The 13,017-nt window shown below is 41.3% G+C and overlaps 1 protein-coding gene across 1 annotated transcript in view; it reads left to right on the top strand.

The window, feature by feature from the left end:
- The first annotated feature begins 320 nt into the window (after positions 1–320).
- The window catches only part of SMPD3 (sphingomyelin phosphodiesterase 3), a 65,811-nt gene continuing 53,114 nt past the window's right edge, over positions 321–13,017 (top strand). The window contains exon 1 of the mRNA XM_077831442.1: positions 321–1,664. Coding sequence (XP_077687568.1) covers positions 321–1,664 — 1,344 coding nt within the window. The remainder of the gene's footprint in view (positions 1,665–13,017) is intronic.

The raw sequence follows: 13,017 nt of genomic DNA, 5'->3' as shown, positions 1-13,017 counted from the left end.
CGTAAATATTAAATATATTTTTACTTTTTTGTCTCTACAGGTTTTTCATCTGCCCCATCTGAGATTCATTATGGTACCTTGCAGTGAGCAATGACCTCCTCTGAAGACTATAGGTGCCAAAAAGAGAGAGACAGTGGCCTTGTTTCCCTCGTACTTGACAAAGTGAAATGGTGCTCTTAAGGTGATAAGTGTTTACTACACTTGCAAACCCAAACTGTTGGCTGGACAATTTTTCCCTGACCTCCACCGCAGTGTTCTGATGGACGGTTGACAGTGACATCATGTAGTAGTCCCTGAAGTGTTGTCATAACTGAGTTGCAATGGTTTTATACACTTCCCCATTTCCCAACAGCTTTCTATCAGTTCTGCATTCCTTTTCCTGGGGCCTGATTTTCCCATGTTATTGGTTTGCAGATAGGCTTGTGGCCTCCTTTGTTCCTACCACCTATGAGAAACGTCAAAGGGCAGATGATCCATGCTACTTTCAAGCACTCTGCATCATTATTACCACTCCCATCTACTTGGCACTGCTGGTGGCATCTCTTCCTTTTGCCCTGATTGGCTTCTTGTTATGGTCACCTCTCCAGTCAGCTAGAAGGCCATATATCTACTCCAGGCTAGAAGACAAGAGCCAGGTCAATGGAGCTACACTACTTACTGAATGGAAAGCTACAGGCAATGGGAAAAGCTTCTGCTTTGGTAGTGCCAATGTTTGTCTGCTACCAGACTCTCTGGCAAGATTTAACAATGTGTTCAACACACAGGCACGGGCTAGAGAAATTGGGCGGAGAATCAGAAATGGGGCAAGCAGACCACAGATAAAAATATATATAGATTCCCCCACTAACACATCCATCAGTGCAGCCAGTTTCAGCAGCTTGGTCTCTCCCCAAGTTGGAGATAGCACTAATCGTGCTGTCAATGTAGGCATCAAAAGGACATCATCTATGGAGTACAAAGGAGACAATTCTGGCTCAAATAACAGTGAGGATAGCAGAGATGCTAAAACTGGAGGGGAACTAAATGAGGGAGAGGACAACAACACATGTATTGTGCGCATAAGTGGGGAGGATAATGGCCACATTTCAGACCCAGAAGCGGATGCCATTAGTGGCCAGGCTCATATCAGTAGCCCAGCAGAACACTCATTGGAAGGTGAAAGAGAGAGCCCAAAGGGTCAAATACCCAACCATAAACAGAAAGAAGGAGATTCTGGGAGTTTAGACAGCTACACTGCCTCACGAGAGTCCCTGGTTAAGGTTCGCATTGGAGATGGAACAGTGGACCAAAGTAACATTAACAACAAGCTCCTTTACAAAGCTTCGGTCATGAAGAAGACCTCTGTGAGGAAAAAGAAGCATATGGATGAAATCTTTGACCATGAGATCTCTGCTTTCTTCCCTGCCAACTTGGACTTCCTGTGTTTGCAGGAAGTGTTTGACAAAAGAGCAGCAGAGAAGTTGAAACAGCAGCTCCATCACTATTTTGAATACATTCTATATGATGTTGGGGTCTATGGCTGCCATGGCTGCTGTAGCTTTAAGTTTGTTAACAGTGGCCTGCTTTTTGCCAGCCGCTACCCAGTTATGGATGCTGCCTATCACTGTTACCCCAATGGAAAAGGAACGGACTCCTTGGCTTCCAAGGGGGCCTTGTTTCTCAAGGTAAGGCCCTTTCTTTTTGAAACCCGTAATTGTCTCTAGTGCACACTTGGTTATAAATAACCTGTACTATTGGTCAATAAACTTTGTTAGAGATGGGTCAGAGAAGCAGTTTTCAGATCTGGATTACATTTAGGCTAGAATTTGTGGTTTAGGGAATGTACTAAGGTGATAGACGTGCATGAAACGTTGAAGATTTGGGGGTAGAGTTTGAGTTCAGATTTAAGGGTGTCAAAGTATCAAGCTGTTCTGTTGGGATTTTGCTCTCATTTTGACGAAATCTCTTTTTAATAAAACATATATGCTTTAAATAAGCCTCGAGAGACTCATTAACAGGTGAGGGATAATGATGCTAGCATTCACTTGCACTGTGTGTTTACAGAGCAAACTGGGGATGTTTGAGGGACAGGCAGCCTCAAAACAAAACAAAAACTAAAATTATTTCAAGAGATATGTGAACTGTCTTTTTAGCATGTAATGATGCCTCTCCCATTGTGTGAGGTGACAGTTGATAAAGAAGTAAGCAAAACCAAAGGAAAATGTTTGGCACTGAAAATTATGATAGTAGTTTATGCAGAGTAAAAGATGTAGTGGAGGACAGTGGTGAGTACCAAGTGCAAAACGAGTGGACCAAAAAGTCTGGGGAGCCTGTTTCACGTAGTGACTATTCAAGAGGGTTGTCTTGTAAAATTTTCCAGGCTTTGGAGAGCAGGTCTGAGATGCTTCTCTTTGGGAGGACAGTTTTCTACAATCAGAGTGCAACTGCCCATTCTGTTTTCCACATCAGAAGTTTGGGAGCATTATGTTTTTTTCACTTTCTTAGGACAATTAATTTAAATAAGTTGATAGTTGTGAGAATATATGATCTGAAGTAAAGAGTTGTGCTTGTCAGAGTCAGAGGAGGCAGATACTAGACATCTCCATAAAATGAGCTGGTTTTGCAAGACTGGCAACATATTGTGTTGAATTCTTATGAGACTGGCTGTATATCTCACCGGAAACTACAAAGCACACCCCTTCTCATTTTGGATTTGACCAAGAACCAAAACTGTAAGGCTAGACTCAGATCCAGGGTTTCTAATCCAAACGTATCCAAAAATCCCCAGGAATATTAGATTTTAGGTTCTGGCCTTTGACATAGTGTGAGGAGTTTTCCCAGGGTGCAACCTGGACTGTGGGTCTGCTGAGTCATCCTGTCCAACCAACCTGGGCTCCCTCTTACACTGTGATGCTATTGGAAAGCTAAAAGCCTCTGGCAGGTACTGCACTTACGCAGACATGCACAGGCAGGGACACACCCAACTGAGTTGCACGAATGCTTCTCCTAGCCACTCATGAACCAACAATAGAGAGGCTCCAGCAAATTCCCTCCAGCTCCCCAGCCTTGCACCCCTGAACTGTACTATCTTGCCCTGGACAGAAGCCTGACCAGTGTAAGTTCATTACCCAGTCTGCCCCTTCCTCGATGTGGAGAGGACACACTCTAGCCTTTGTAAGCTGAGCTGAGACTTCCCAAACACTTCATCCAAAACACATTGTTTTAGGTAAAATATAAAACAAAGGTATAAACTACAGAAATATAGATTTTAAGTGATTATAAATAGTAAGTATAGAGCTCAAGGTTGGTTATCTAAGAAATAAAAGTAAATTTGCTATCTGAGTACTAGAATCTAAACAGGATTTGAATCGAGCAGTGTCTCACCCTGATAGCATAAACAGGCCACAGATCTTCAGTACTCAGGCTGGAACTCTCCTCCAGCCCAGGACCACCCTCCCCAGTTCAAAGTCTTTGTCCTCCAGACATGTTTCCAGATGTTGAGTTGTGGGGAGAGTGAGGCCAAGTAATAATGTCACTTCCCCTCTTGATAGTTTCTTCCAGCTTGCTGGAAAGATCTATGGTTGTGACATGGAGATCCACCCCCATTGGTCAAGCAGCCTCCAAAGTCTACATGATGTCTCTGAGAAGTCTTCTGGGATGGTTGGGAGTGTGGATTCCCTTTAACAGACCATGAGCACATCTGGCTACTCCATTGTTGTACCTGAAAGGCTGGTTGTGGGTGTTCCCAACCTCAAACATATTTCAGTAACACACATAGCGCAAAACTTCATTACTTCACATACAATGATAGCACATACAACCTAACAGGATATTAAAGTTCAACAGATCAAGAATTTTAAAATGATACCTCACAAGGCATACCTTGTACAAAACATCATCATCATGTGTCAGTGGTGAATATGGGGGTTCCAGGGTGCTGCTTTAAGGTACGGAGTGCCACATATACCTCCAGTTTAAGAATTTTCTCCAATAATTTAAGTCCAAGGTTTCATTTACAAACAATAAAATGTTTCAAGTGCTCAAGCAGATACATTTTTCTTGCAGAAGTGCAGTTTAGATTGTTCAAAATCCATTGTTGCAGTAGTCATTAAGAATAAGAGACTGAAAGTACAGCTTAATAAGGTTCAATGCAAGTCATGAACAATGGGAGCTCCTGTAATTTTTTCTATAAGGTCTATAGGTGAATGGATAGCTGATAGAATGTTTTGGTAAACCCTAATAACAATCAAATCAGAACCTTTAAATATGGGAATTAGAAGACAAGCAAACATACACATACATACGGTATATAATTTGTAATCATTTACCATTCCTAATGTATATTACATATTACAGAACCAAAATCTGAGGTCTGTACACCATGAGCTAATGAGGTTCACATTTTGGACCTGAATTTTGTAGCCTGAGGTATGTTTATCAATTAAAAAAGAACTAAAGTTTGTTCTGTCATCATTCAGAGCTGCATACATAAAACAAGTATAAACTCTCTACAATATGGAAACTACTCAGGTCACAATGATTCCACTTCAATTTGTGCATATATTAAGGATTAAGAGATTGTTTTTAATCTGCTTTCAGCTGCCCATTGCTGCGTCATTGATTTGTTACCCTGCTAGGAAGTCAGCAGTGTTTCCATTCCCCTTGCAGAAAATTAAGCCTCTTTTCCAGATACCATTGGGATAATAGACTTAATTATTGATTCAAGTTCTTAAAGTCACAGTTTAGTAGGGGATGAGGGACCAATTTACTATAAAGACTCCAGAAGGGCCAAGATCACTTAAATTGGTACACATCTCAGACCCAGCTTGAAAACAATATTTGTTTCATGCCTGTGTGATTCTGACATATTGTATTTTATTCCCCAAATGTTTTTATTCTGAATTAAGTATACTCTGTACTATGAAATGCTTTTCAGTTTGAATTGTACATTAATGGTCACAGGTCATTTCTTGCATCAGAAGATGCAGGATGATCTATATAGTTTAGCTTTGACACAACTTATTTAGTAAAAAAATGTTTTTAACACTTCACAAACAGCAGAGTTTATGTATTACTGAAACGGTAACCTACAACAAATGAGGGGCTTGGATATTATGGGCCTGAGCCAAAGACCACTGAAGTTAGCAGGAATCTCCACTGATTTCAGTGGGCTGTAGATAAGGGTTTATATGGGGATGTCTGCATCTGTACAGAACATATAGTCCTGCAGACATCTCTGCAGCTGGGAAGTGTATTTCCTGCGGGAAGCAAATACCATGCAATGGAACACAGCCTGGAGGACAATTGGTGTTGTAAAGCTCTAGAGCTCTTATCACGGAGTGACATAATTCATTTTGTTGTGTTTGGAACAATAGTAATGAGATTTCATAGGACAGACAACTGTGTTTTTAATAAGAGCTTAACTAGACTACATGTGAGGAGAGGCCATTCTAGGTAATTTTCAGCAGATCTCTGTCCCTAAAAGTCATCCAAGTGCCAGTACATTAAACCAAGGGAGCACTAAGTTAAATCATCACATCATCAGCATAAAATCTGTCTGATTGTAAAATACTTTTTTTTGCCATACCTGAAAGTTGTCTTTTCAAATTAACTATTTCATAGAAAATATGGTGACCATGCTTAACAGTAATACAGGAGAGCAGCATCTGAGCTTCTCCCTTGACCATGGGGGAGCCACATGGCCATGAGGTAATCAGCTGCCTATTTCCTTCAAGCTGGAACATGGTGTGTCTTACAAGAGTTATAACATGGAAAATGTCCCTGACATAACGCCAGGTGTCTGGCAGTCCTATTCTCCACTAATTTTACAGGCTTCATCATTTGGCTCTTCTTAGTCTTATCTCATTCTTCATTCTCAGCCTCCAAATGCTCCCTGGAACCCCTCTTCAACTTGCTGTCCCCCACTTGCTCATTTTGCAAATATATTCCCAAGCAATCCTCATCTATCTTCTCACAAAGTACATTCTTTAGATCCTGTTTTGATTTTCCATAGTCATTTGGGAGCCCCTGATTGGAACTGGATGTCGCTAGTTTCCAGATTAAGATTTTCATTTGCTAGTAGTTATTCCCAGATTGCTTTGGACCATATTCAACCTAATCTGATTTAAATTAAGGGTTTATCTCAGCATGAGTCCATGTAGTCTTGTTGAGGAAGAGCCTAGCTGCTCCCCATTCTAATTTCAGGGATGGAGTTAAAATTACTCTTTATGCAGGCAGGCATATTGCAGGACTGTGTGATTAGATTCTGTCTGCTTCATGTGGAAAGGAGAACATGCTGCCATTTTAGGAAGAGGAAAGCTATCTCTTTCAAAAACAGAGTCGTACTTCAGAGTCTTCCTCTTACCTCTCCTATACCACAGATTCAGCTCTCCAGGTAAAAGAGGAATGACCTCCGTACTGTGGGGAAGAGGCTGGGGGAGGGGGGGAAGAAGAGTTGATTGGGGTGAGTGTCATGGGGTTATGTATTTAATCATGTACAGTTTCCAGCCATCATGATGACAAACTCTTAAATCTTGCAGAATCTCATAAAAAAAGCTAGCTTCCAAAATCAGAAGAATGTTCACAGGGGAAAGGAGGGTGTGGGTGTGTGTCTTATTTTATTGGTATCATCTGTCCCCTGCTACAGAGCAAATGCAGCATGAAGCTAGATTAAATTTAAATTAAATTCAAAACTGTTTGAAATTTGAGTGGCTTTTGCATTACAAAATGAGACTATTTCACCAAAAAATTCCCTACATTTCACACACTTGCATCTTTGAAATAAGCCCTTTTTCCAGTGAAGAGGAAGCTCTGTTATAAATTAGGATTACCCTGCCCCCGATTGGGAAGTTCTGGATTTTGAGGGGTTTGTGTAGACAAACAATATAGTTTATCTGGGGCTATAGATAGCTGAAGTATCAGTAGTAGTATCTGTAAAACACTCAGCTCTTACCTTGTGCTTTTCATCTATAGATCTCAAAGCACTTTACAAAGAAAGGTCTGTATCATTATCTCTGTTTTGCAGAAGAAGAAATTGAAGCACAAAAAGCTGATGTGACATATTCAAGGTAACATAGTAGGTCAGTGGCAGAGCCAGGCCTAGAGAGAGAAGAATGGAATCCAGAGCCTTTTAATATTGGTTCAAACCTAGCCTTGATCAGTGGTGGCTGACTTGATGCCAGCTGACCGCTTTTCATAGACCTGTGTAAAGGTGGATTTTATAGTCCATCACAGAAGCCACCATCATCCTTGGCACTTTGGCTGGCAATTTCATGAGCTAGACCACGGATTGGGCATGGAAGCTTGAACTAATTTCTCCTCCGTAGAAGGTGATATCTCCAGGTCAAGATTAAGGCATTCTAATAGGCTTGGCAGAACTCAATTTTTATTACTTTTCGAATTTTGACAACTGGTACTGATTATTTTATTTTTCCTGATTTTTAATTATTTTTACAGTTGTGGGAAATGGAGGGGGTAGAATTGGGATTAGGGCTAGGGCAGCGCTGACAGCAGGGCTACAGGGGGTTGCCAGAACTGATAGCAGGGTTGCAGGGGGCTCCCTGTTGGGCAGCGGGGCGAAAGACACCTGGGCAGAATGTGCAGGGGAAACTGTAGTCCTGGGCCAGCATATCAGAGACCCTGGGCCAGGGTTGCAAGGAGGAAAACAAGCTCTGGGCTGCAGGGGAGGCCACCCCACTGCTGAACAGTTCCTGCCCAACGTGGGCTCCAGCACTCTTGGCTGGTGAGTAAGTGAGCAGGGCCATGACAGCAGAGCTGCAAAGGGCTGATGACACTTGATCCCAGCAGGTGTAAGGTGTAGAGAAGGCTGCAGTCCTGGTGGGGCAGAGCAGAGACCCCTGGCCAGGATTGCGAGGAGGAGGAGGAAGAGGGAGATGAGCCTCCGGTCACTGGGGATACCTCCCCACTTGAACAGCTCCGTCCCTGGGCAGGAGCCATTCAACAGTGGGATGGCCTCCCGCACAGTTGAGGTTTGGCCTTCTCCTGATGGCCCTGTCTTGGGGTCTCTGCTCTGCCCTGCCCTGCCAAGACTGCAGCCTTCCACACACCTTGTGCCTGTAGGATTCCAGTGTCACTGGCCTGTGGCTGTGCAAGGAGCTGTCTGCAGCTCCATTGTCCTTCCCTCCCTCCCTCCCATAACTGCAGGGCTACAGAGGGTTCTCTCTACTGCTGCAGGGTTGGTGACACCCAATCACTGCATGCGCAAGGTGTTGCACCGAGTCACTGTTGGAATTACTGTTGGAATTTTTTTGTGATTTCAGTGTGTGAGCTGAAATCCATGTTTACTGACATCTCTCAATTTAATTAGAATCCTGCCAGGCCTATGTATTAGCAAGACAGTGAGGGGCTGTTGCTTCCTGTATGCTCCATGTTCTGTTGGTAAGTGGAGAACTTAAGTCTTCAGAACTGTCAACCCAGCACCTTGTTCCCTTGAACCTCTGGCAGGGTTCTCCATCTCAAACATGAGGGTCCCTTTGGTACATAATAACAGAGATCTAGGAGAAAAAAATTCTACTCACATCTAAGAGACAGTTTAATAGGTAATGCATTAAATCAACTGGTCTCTGCTGCCACTGAAGACTAATGAGAAAAAGTTACCAAACACTCCGGAAAACCAATCCATTTTCATACTCTGACAACTTGGGCCCTGCAAGACTCTGCCTTGGATTTGGTGACATTGTGTTCTAGCACAGAGTTCCCCATTTGTTCCCTCGGGAAACAACCTCGGACTCTTTTGCAGATTTTACATCTCCTGTCATATCCTTTAATGTTGTTTCACTACAAAAAGGGGAGAGATATCTTTGCAAAGTATGACTGGCTCACATGCTCTTCTGTGCTCATGATGATGTCTGTGAACGTCCATGGTAGTCATGAACTTTGCTTTAGCGTGAGTGCATTCACACACAAGCACACACATTTTTTTGTCCTACACTCAGCTAAAGAATAACTTAGTATCATAAATTTTATATAAAAGAGAATGTGTTATCTCCACTAGGTAAGGGAAAAAATCAATCCATTTTTATTCTGAACAAACAGTGCACTGTATTTGTCAGAAGGTGAGGTCTTACCCGCAACCTCTTTTAAGCATGGACTTTGTCTTATCCACTTGTTCTACCCAAGAGTGTATGCCATAAAATTTGTCCACTTCCCTGCCACTGAAACTCCAATGCTCTTCCAAGCTGGGTTCTGATATTTGATATTTTTTATGTCTGCATTGTGATATCATTTTGTATCCTATGACCTAATCTTCTTTCCTACCACGGTACAAGTTGGGGATCTCAATCTCCCCATCTCACTATAATACATTCTGGCTAATATTAACACCCTGTCTCTCTCCTCTTCTGAACAAAGAATAGCACAGTGCTGTAATGAAGTGTCCTGGTATGTGGACATCTTTACTTACACGCAACATGCTACAGAATACAGCATGTCCTCAGTTACTGTGTATTTGTGTCTATTTCATAGATGCTTACAAATACAATGTTACTGCATAGAACAGAAAAATGGCTTAAAATAAACAAGTTTATGTAATGGTTTAGATAAACTCAGAAACTTGTATATTTCTGTATTGACAGTGGCCTGTTCTTTATAAATCAATGTTTTTGCTGATAGGACAAAGATAAGAAAATATTTGTGAGTTCTCATCAGGGATCCTAGTTTTCCATGAAAAAAAACCAAACTTCTTCAATAAAAAAACATAAAAATCTGCATTTTTCCATAACTAAATCTGAAATCTGACCATGGGAGCCCTGCCGCCCGGCCCTGAAGCATCAGTTTCCCATATTCCTGTGTGAACACTAGTGGTATGGGGTTCTACTGTATATGTTTTTTTTTTAAAACCAAATGTAAAAATTAAAGATTCTCTGTAAAAACGCAAATTTTGCATTTTTTCATGGCAAATAGGTTTCTAGGATCCCTAGTTCTCATCGACATAAGATATTTCTACACTGTGACAGCGCCTGGATAAGCTAACTTGGGCTTGTGGGGCTTGGGCCACAGAGATAAAAATAGCAGTGTAGATATTCAGGCTGAGGCAGGAGCCCTGGCTCTGAGACCTATCTTCCTCATGGGGTTCATGGAGCCTGGGTACCAGCCCAAGCCTGACTGTCTACACTGCAATTTTATAACACCCCTGAACCCAAGTCAACTGACTCAGACAAACTGCAGTTGTCTTTTATTGAAGTGTAGCTACACCCATAGTTTTTCTCATAGAGCAGTGTGTTCTATGGCATTTTGCCCTGCATTTGAGTGGGAAAACTATGCCACCACCTAATCTTAATTAAGAACTCTCCGAAGTGGAAGTTGCTTTGAAAAGGAGACTCCGGTTGTGTGCAATTTCAATCAAATAGGTAATGGAGCTTTCATCCACAGTGTTGCCTAATAATTGTTTCGTAGTAGCAGCAGCAGCAGAAGCATGACATATAGAAAAGGAGTGTAGTTTCCTTGCAGATCAAGCACCATCTGATCCATAGAAATGTAAGGTTGGAAGGGGCCTCAAGAGGTCACTAGTCCAGCCACCAGCCCCATGTTGAGGTAGGGCCAAGTAAACCTAGAGACCATTACTGACCTGTGTTTGTCTAACCTGTACTTAAAATCCTCCAATGGTAGAGATTCCACAAACTCCCTTGAAAGCCTATTCCAGTACTTAACTATCCTTATAGAGAGTTTTTCCTAACTCCTCCTAGCTTGGTGTCATCCACAAATTTAATAAGCATACTCTCCACTTCATTATCCAAGTCATTACTGAAAATGTTGAATTTTACTGGACCCAGGACTGACCCCAGCAGGATCCCACTAGATATATTCTCCCACTTTTACAGGGAACTATTTATAACTACTCTGAATATGGTCTTTCAACCAGTTTTGTACCCACCTTATAGAAATTTAATCTAGACCACATTTCCCTAGTTTGCTTATGAGAATGTCATGTGTGACTGTGTGAAAAGTCTCACTAATACCAAGATATATCCCATCTACTGCTTTCCCCCCATCCAGTAGGACAGTAATCCTGTCAAAGAAGGAAATTCGGTTGGTTTGGCATGTTTTTTTCTTGACAAATCCATCTTGCCTATTATTAATTACCCTGTTATCTTCTAGGTATTTACAAATTGATACTGTTCCAGTATCTTTCCAGATATTGAAGTTAGGCTGACTGGTCTATAATTCTCATTGTTCCCCTTTTTAAAGAGAGGTACTATATTTGTCCTTCTCCAGTCCTCTGGGACCTCACCTGTCCTCCATGAACTCTCAAAGACAATCGCTAATATTTTCGAGATTGTTTCAGCTAGTTCCTTAAATACTCCTGGGTGAATTTCGTCAGGTTCTGTGACTTGAATACATGTAACTTATCTAAATATTCTTTAGCCTGTTGTTTCCCTATTCTGGCTTGTGTTCCTCCACCCTTGTTAATATTAACTGTGTTAAGCATCTGGCCATAATTAACCTTTTTAGTGTCAAGTTAAACAAAATAGGTATTAAACATCTGAGCCTTCTTGATGTCATACATTATTACCTCTCGTTCCACACCAAATAGTGGACCTGCACTTCCCTTCTTCTTTCTCTTGCTCTGAATGTATTTATAGAACACCTTCTTACTGCCTTTTATGTGCTTTGTTAGGTGTAACTAATTGTGTCCCTTTTTGATTTTGTCCCAACATGCTTTTGCTATTCTTCTGTATTCACCTTTAGCCATGTTCCCACTTTCTGTAGGATTCTTTTTGATTTTCAGGTCATTAAAGAACTACTGATGGGACCATATTGGCTTTATGCTATTTTTCCTGTCTTTTCTTTGCATTGAGATAGTTTGCTATTGTGTTTTTGTGGTGTTGTCTCTTTGAGGACTTGCCAGCTCTCCTATATTCCTTTTTTCCCTCAGACTTTCTTCCCATGGGACCTTACCTACCAGTTCTCTGAGTTTGTTAAAGTCTGCTTTTGTGAACTCCATTGTCCTTACCTTGTTGTTCTCACTCTTTCCTGTCTTCAGAATTACATATCCTTTCATGTTCACTTTCACCCATATTGTCTTCTACCATCAGATTCACAACCACTTCTTCCCTGTTAGAAGCCAGTCTAAAATGCCTGGCCTCTTGGTTACTTCCCCCACCTGCTGAACCTAGAAGTTGTCCCCAGTACAGTGCAAGAACTAAATGGAGATTTTGTATTTTGCTGTATTACTTTTCCAACAGATACCTGAGTAGTTAAAGCTGATCTCTGTGTAGGGCCCTCCGATGACCTACGTGGATGTTGACTCTGTGTCCATTACTGGCAGTCTTATCATGCAACCAAAGCTTTTGGTGACCGTGTGATTGTTGACCCTGTAGCAGCATTTCTTGATAAACGTGTTGTGTAATTTGTTGGATTCCATCCTAATAATGCATCTGTATCAAGAAAGCCACTAAAACCGATCTAGTCCTGATGAATTGCTGGTTTCGGCTACAAATATGATCACCACTTCACAATTTGCCTGAATAAATACATATTTCCCAGACAAAAGCTATGTTTAAGTAGAGTTAAAGGTAAGAGTAAATATCCACAATTTAAGGTAAATTACAGGGATGTTGTAATTGTTCCAAAAATAAGCTTTATAGCCCCAGGAAGTTCACAGGTTAAACTTAAAAGAATTCCAAACATCTTAAGAGTATGTAAATGTAGAGTTAAGACATTCAGACAACCACTGAGAACAATGAGCACAGCTGTGGTTTCAGTCCCATTGAGAACGATGGAAGATGGCTGCCATTTTGAAAGAAGGCAGTTATTTGTGGAATTCTCAGCAGGAAATTATTGTATCCTTCAACCTCTCCTGAAAGAGAAACTTTCAGCTATGAAGAATAATGAGAAAAAGTGACCATATGTCCTAGAACAAAATATTCAAATGTAAACAATGCGCAAGATTACAGTGAGTTTTAAGTATATCAGAAGTTTGAAGGTGTTTTGTTACTGAGCCATTAGGGGAAGGAAAAAATAAAAAATAAAACAGTGAAACTGGTTGCTAAATTTCTTTATGAACCCATAGGAATTTCA

Source organism: Eretmochelys imbricata, chromosome 12 (assembly GCF_965152235.1).
Source record: "Eretmochelys imbricata isolate rEreImb1 chromosome 12, rEreImb1.hap1, whole genome shotgun sequence".
Taxonomy (NCBI): domain Eukaryota; kingdom Metazoa; phylum Chordata; order Testudines; family Cheloniidae; genus Eretmochelys; species Eretmochelys imbricata.
The sequence above is the reverse complement of the archived record's forward strand: the minus strand, read 5'-3'. Positions and strand labels throughout refer to the sequence as shown.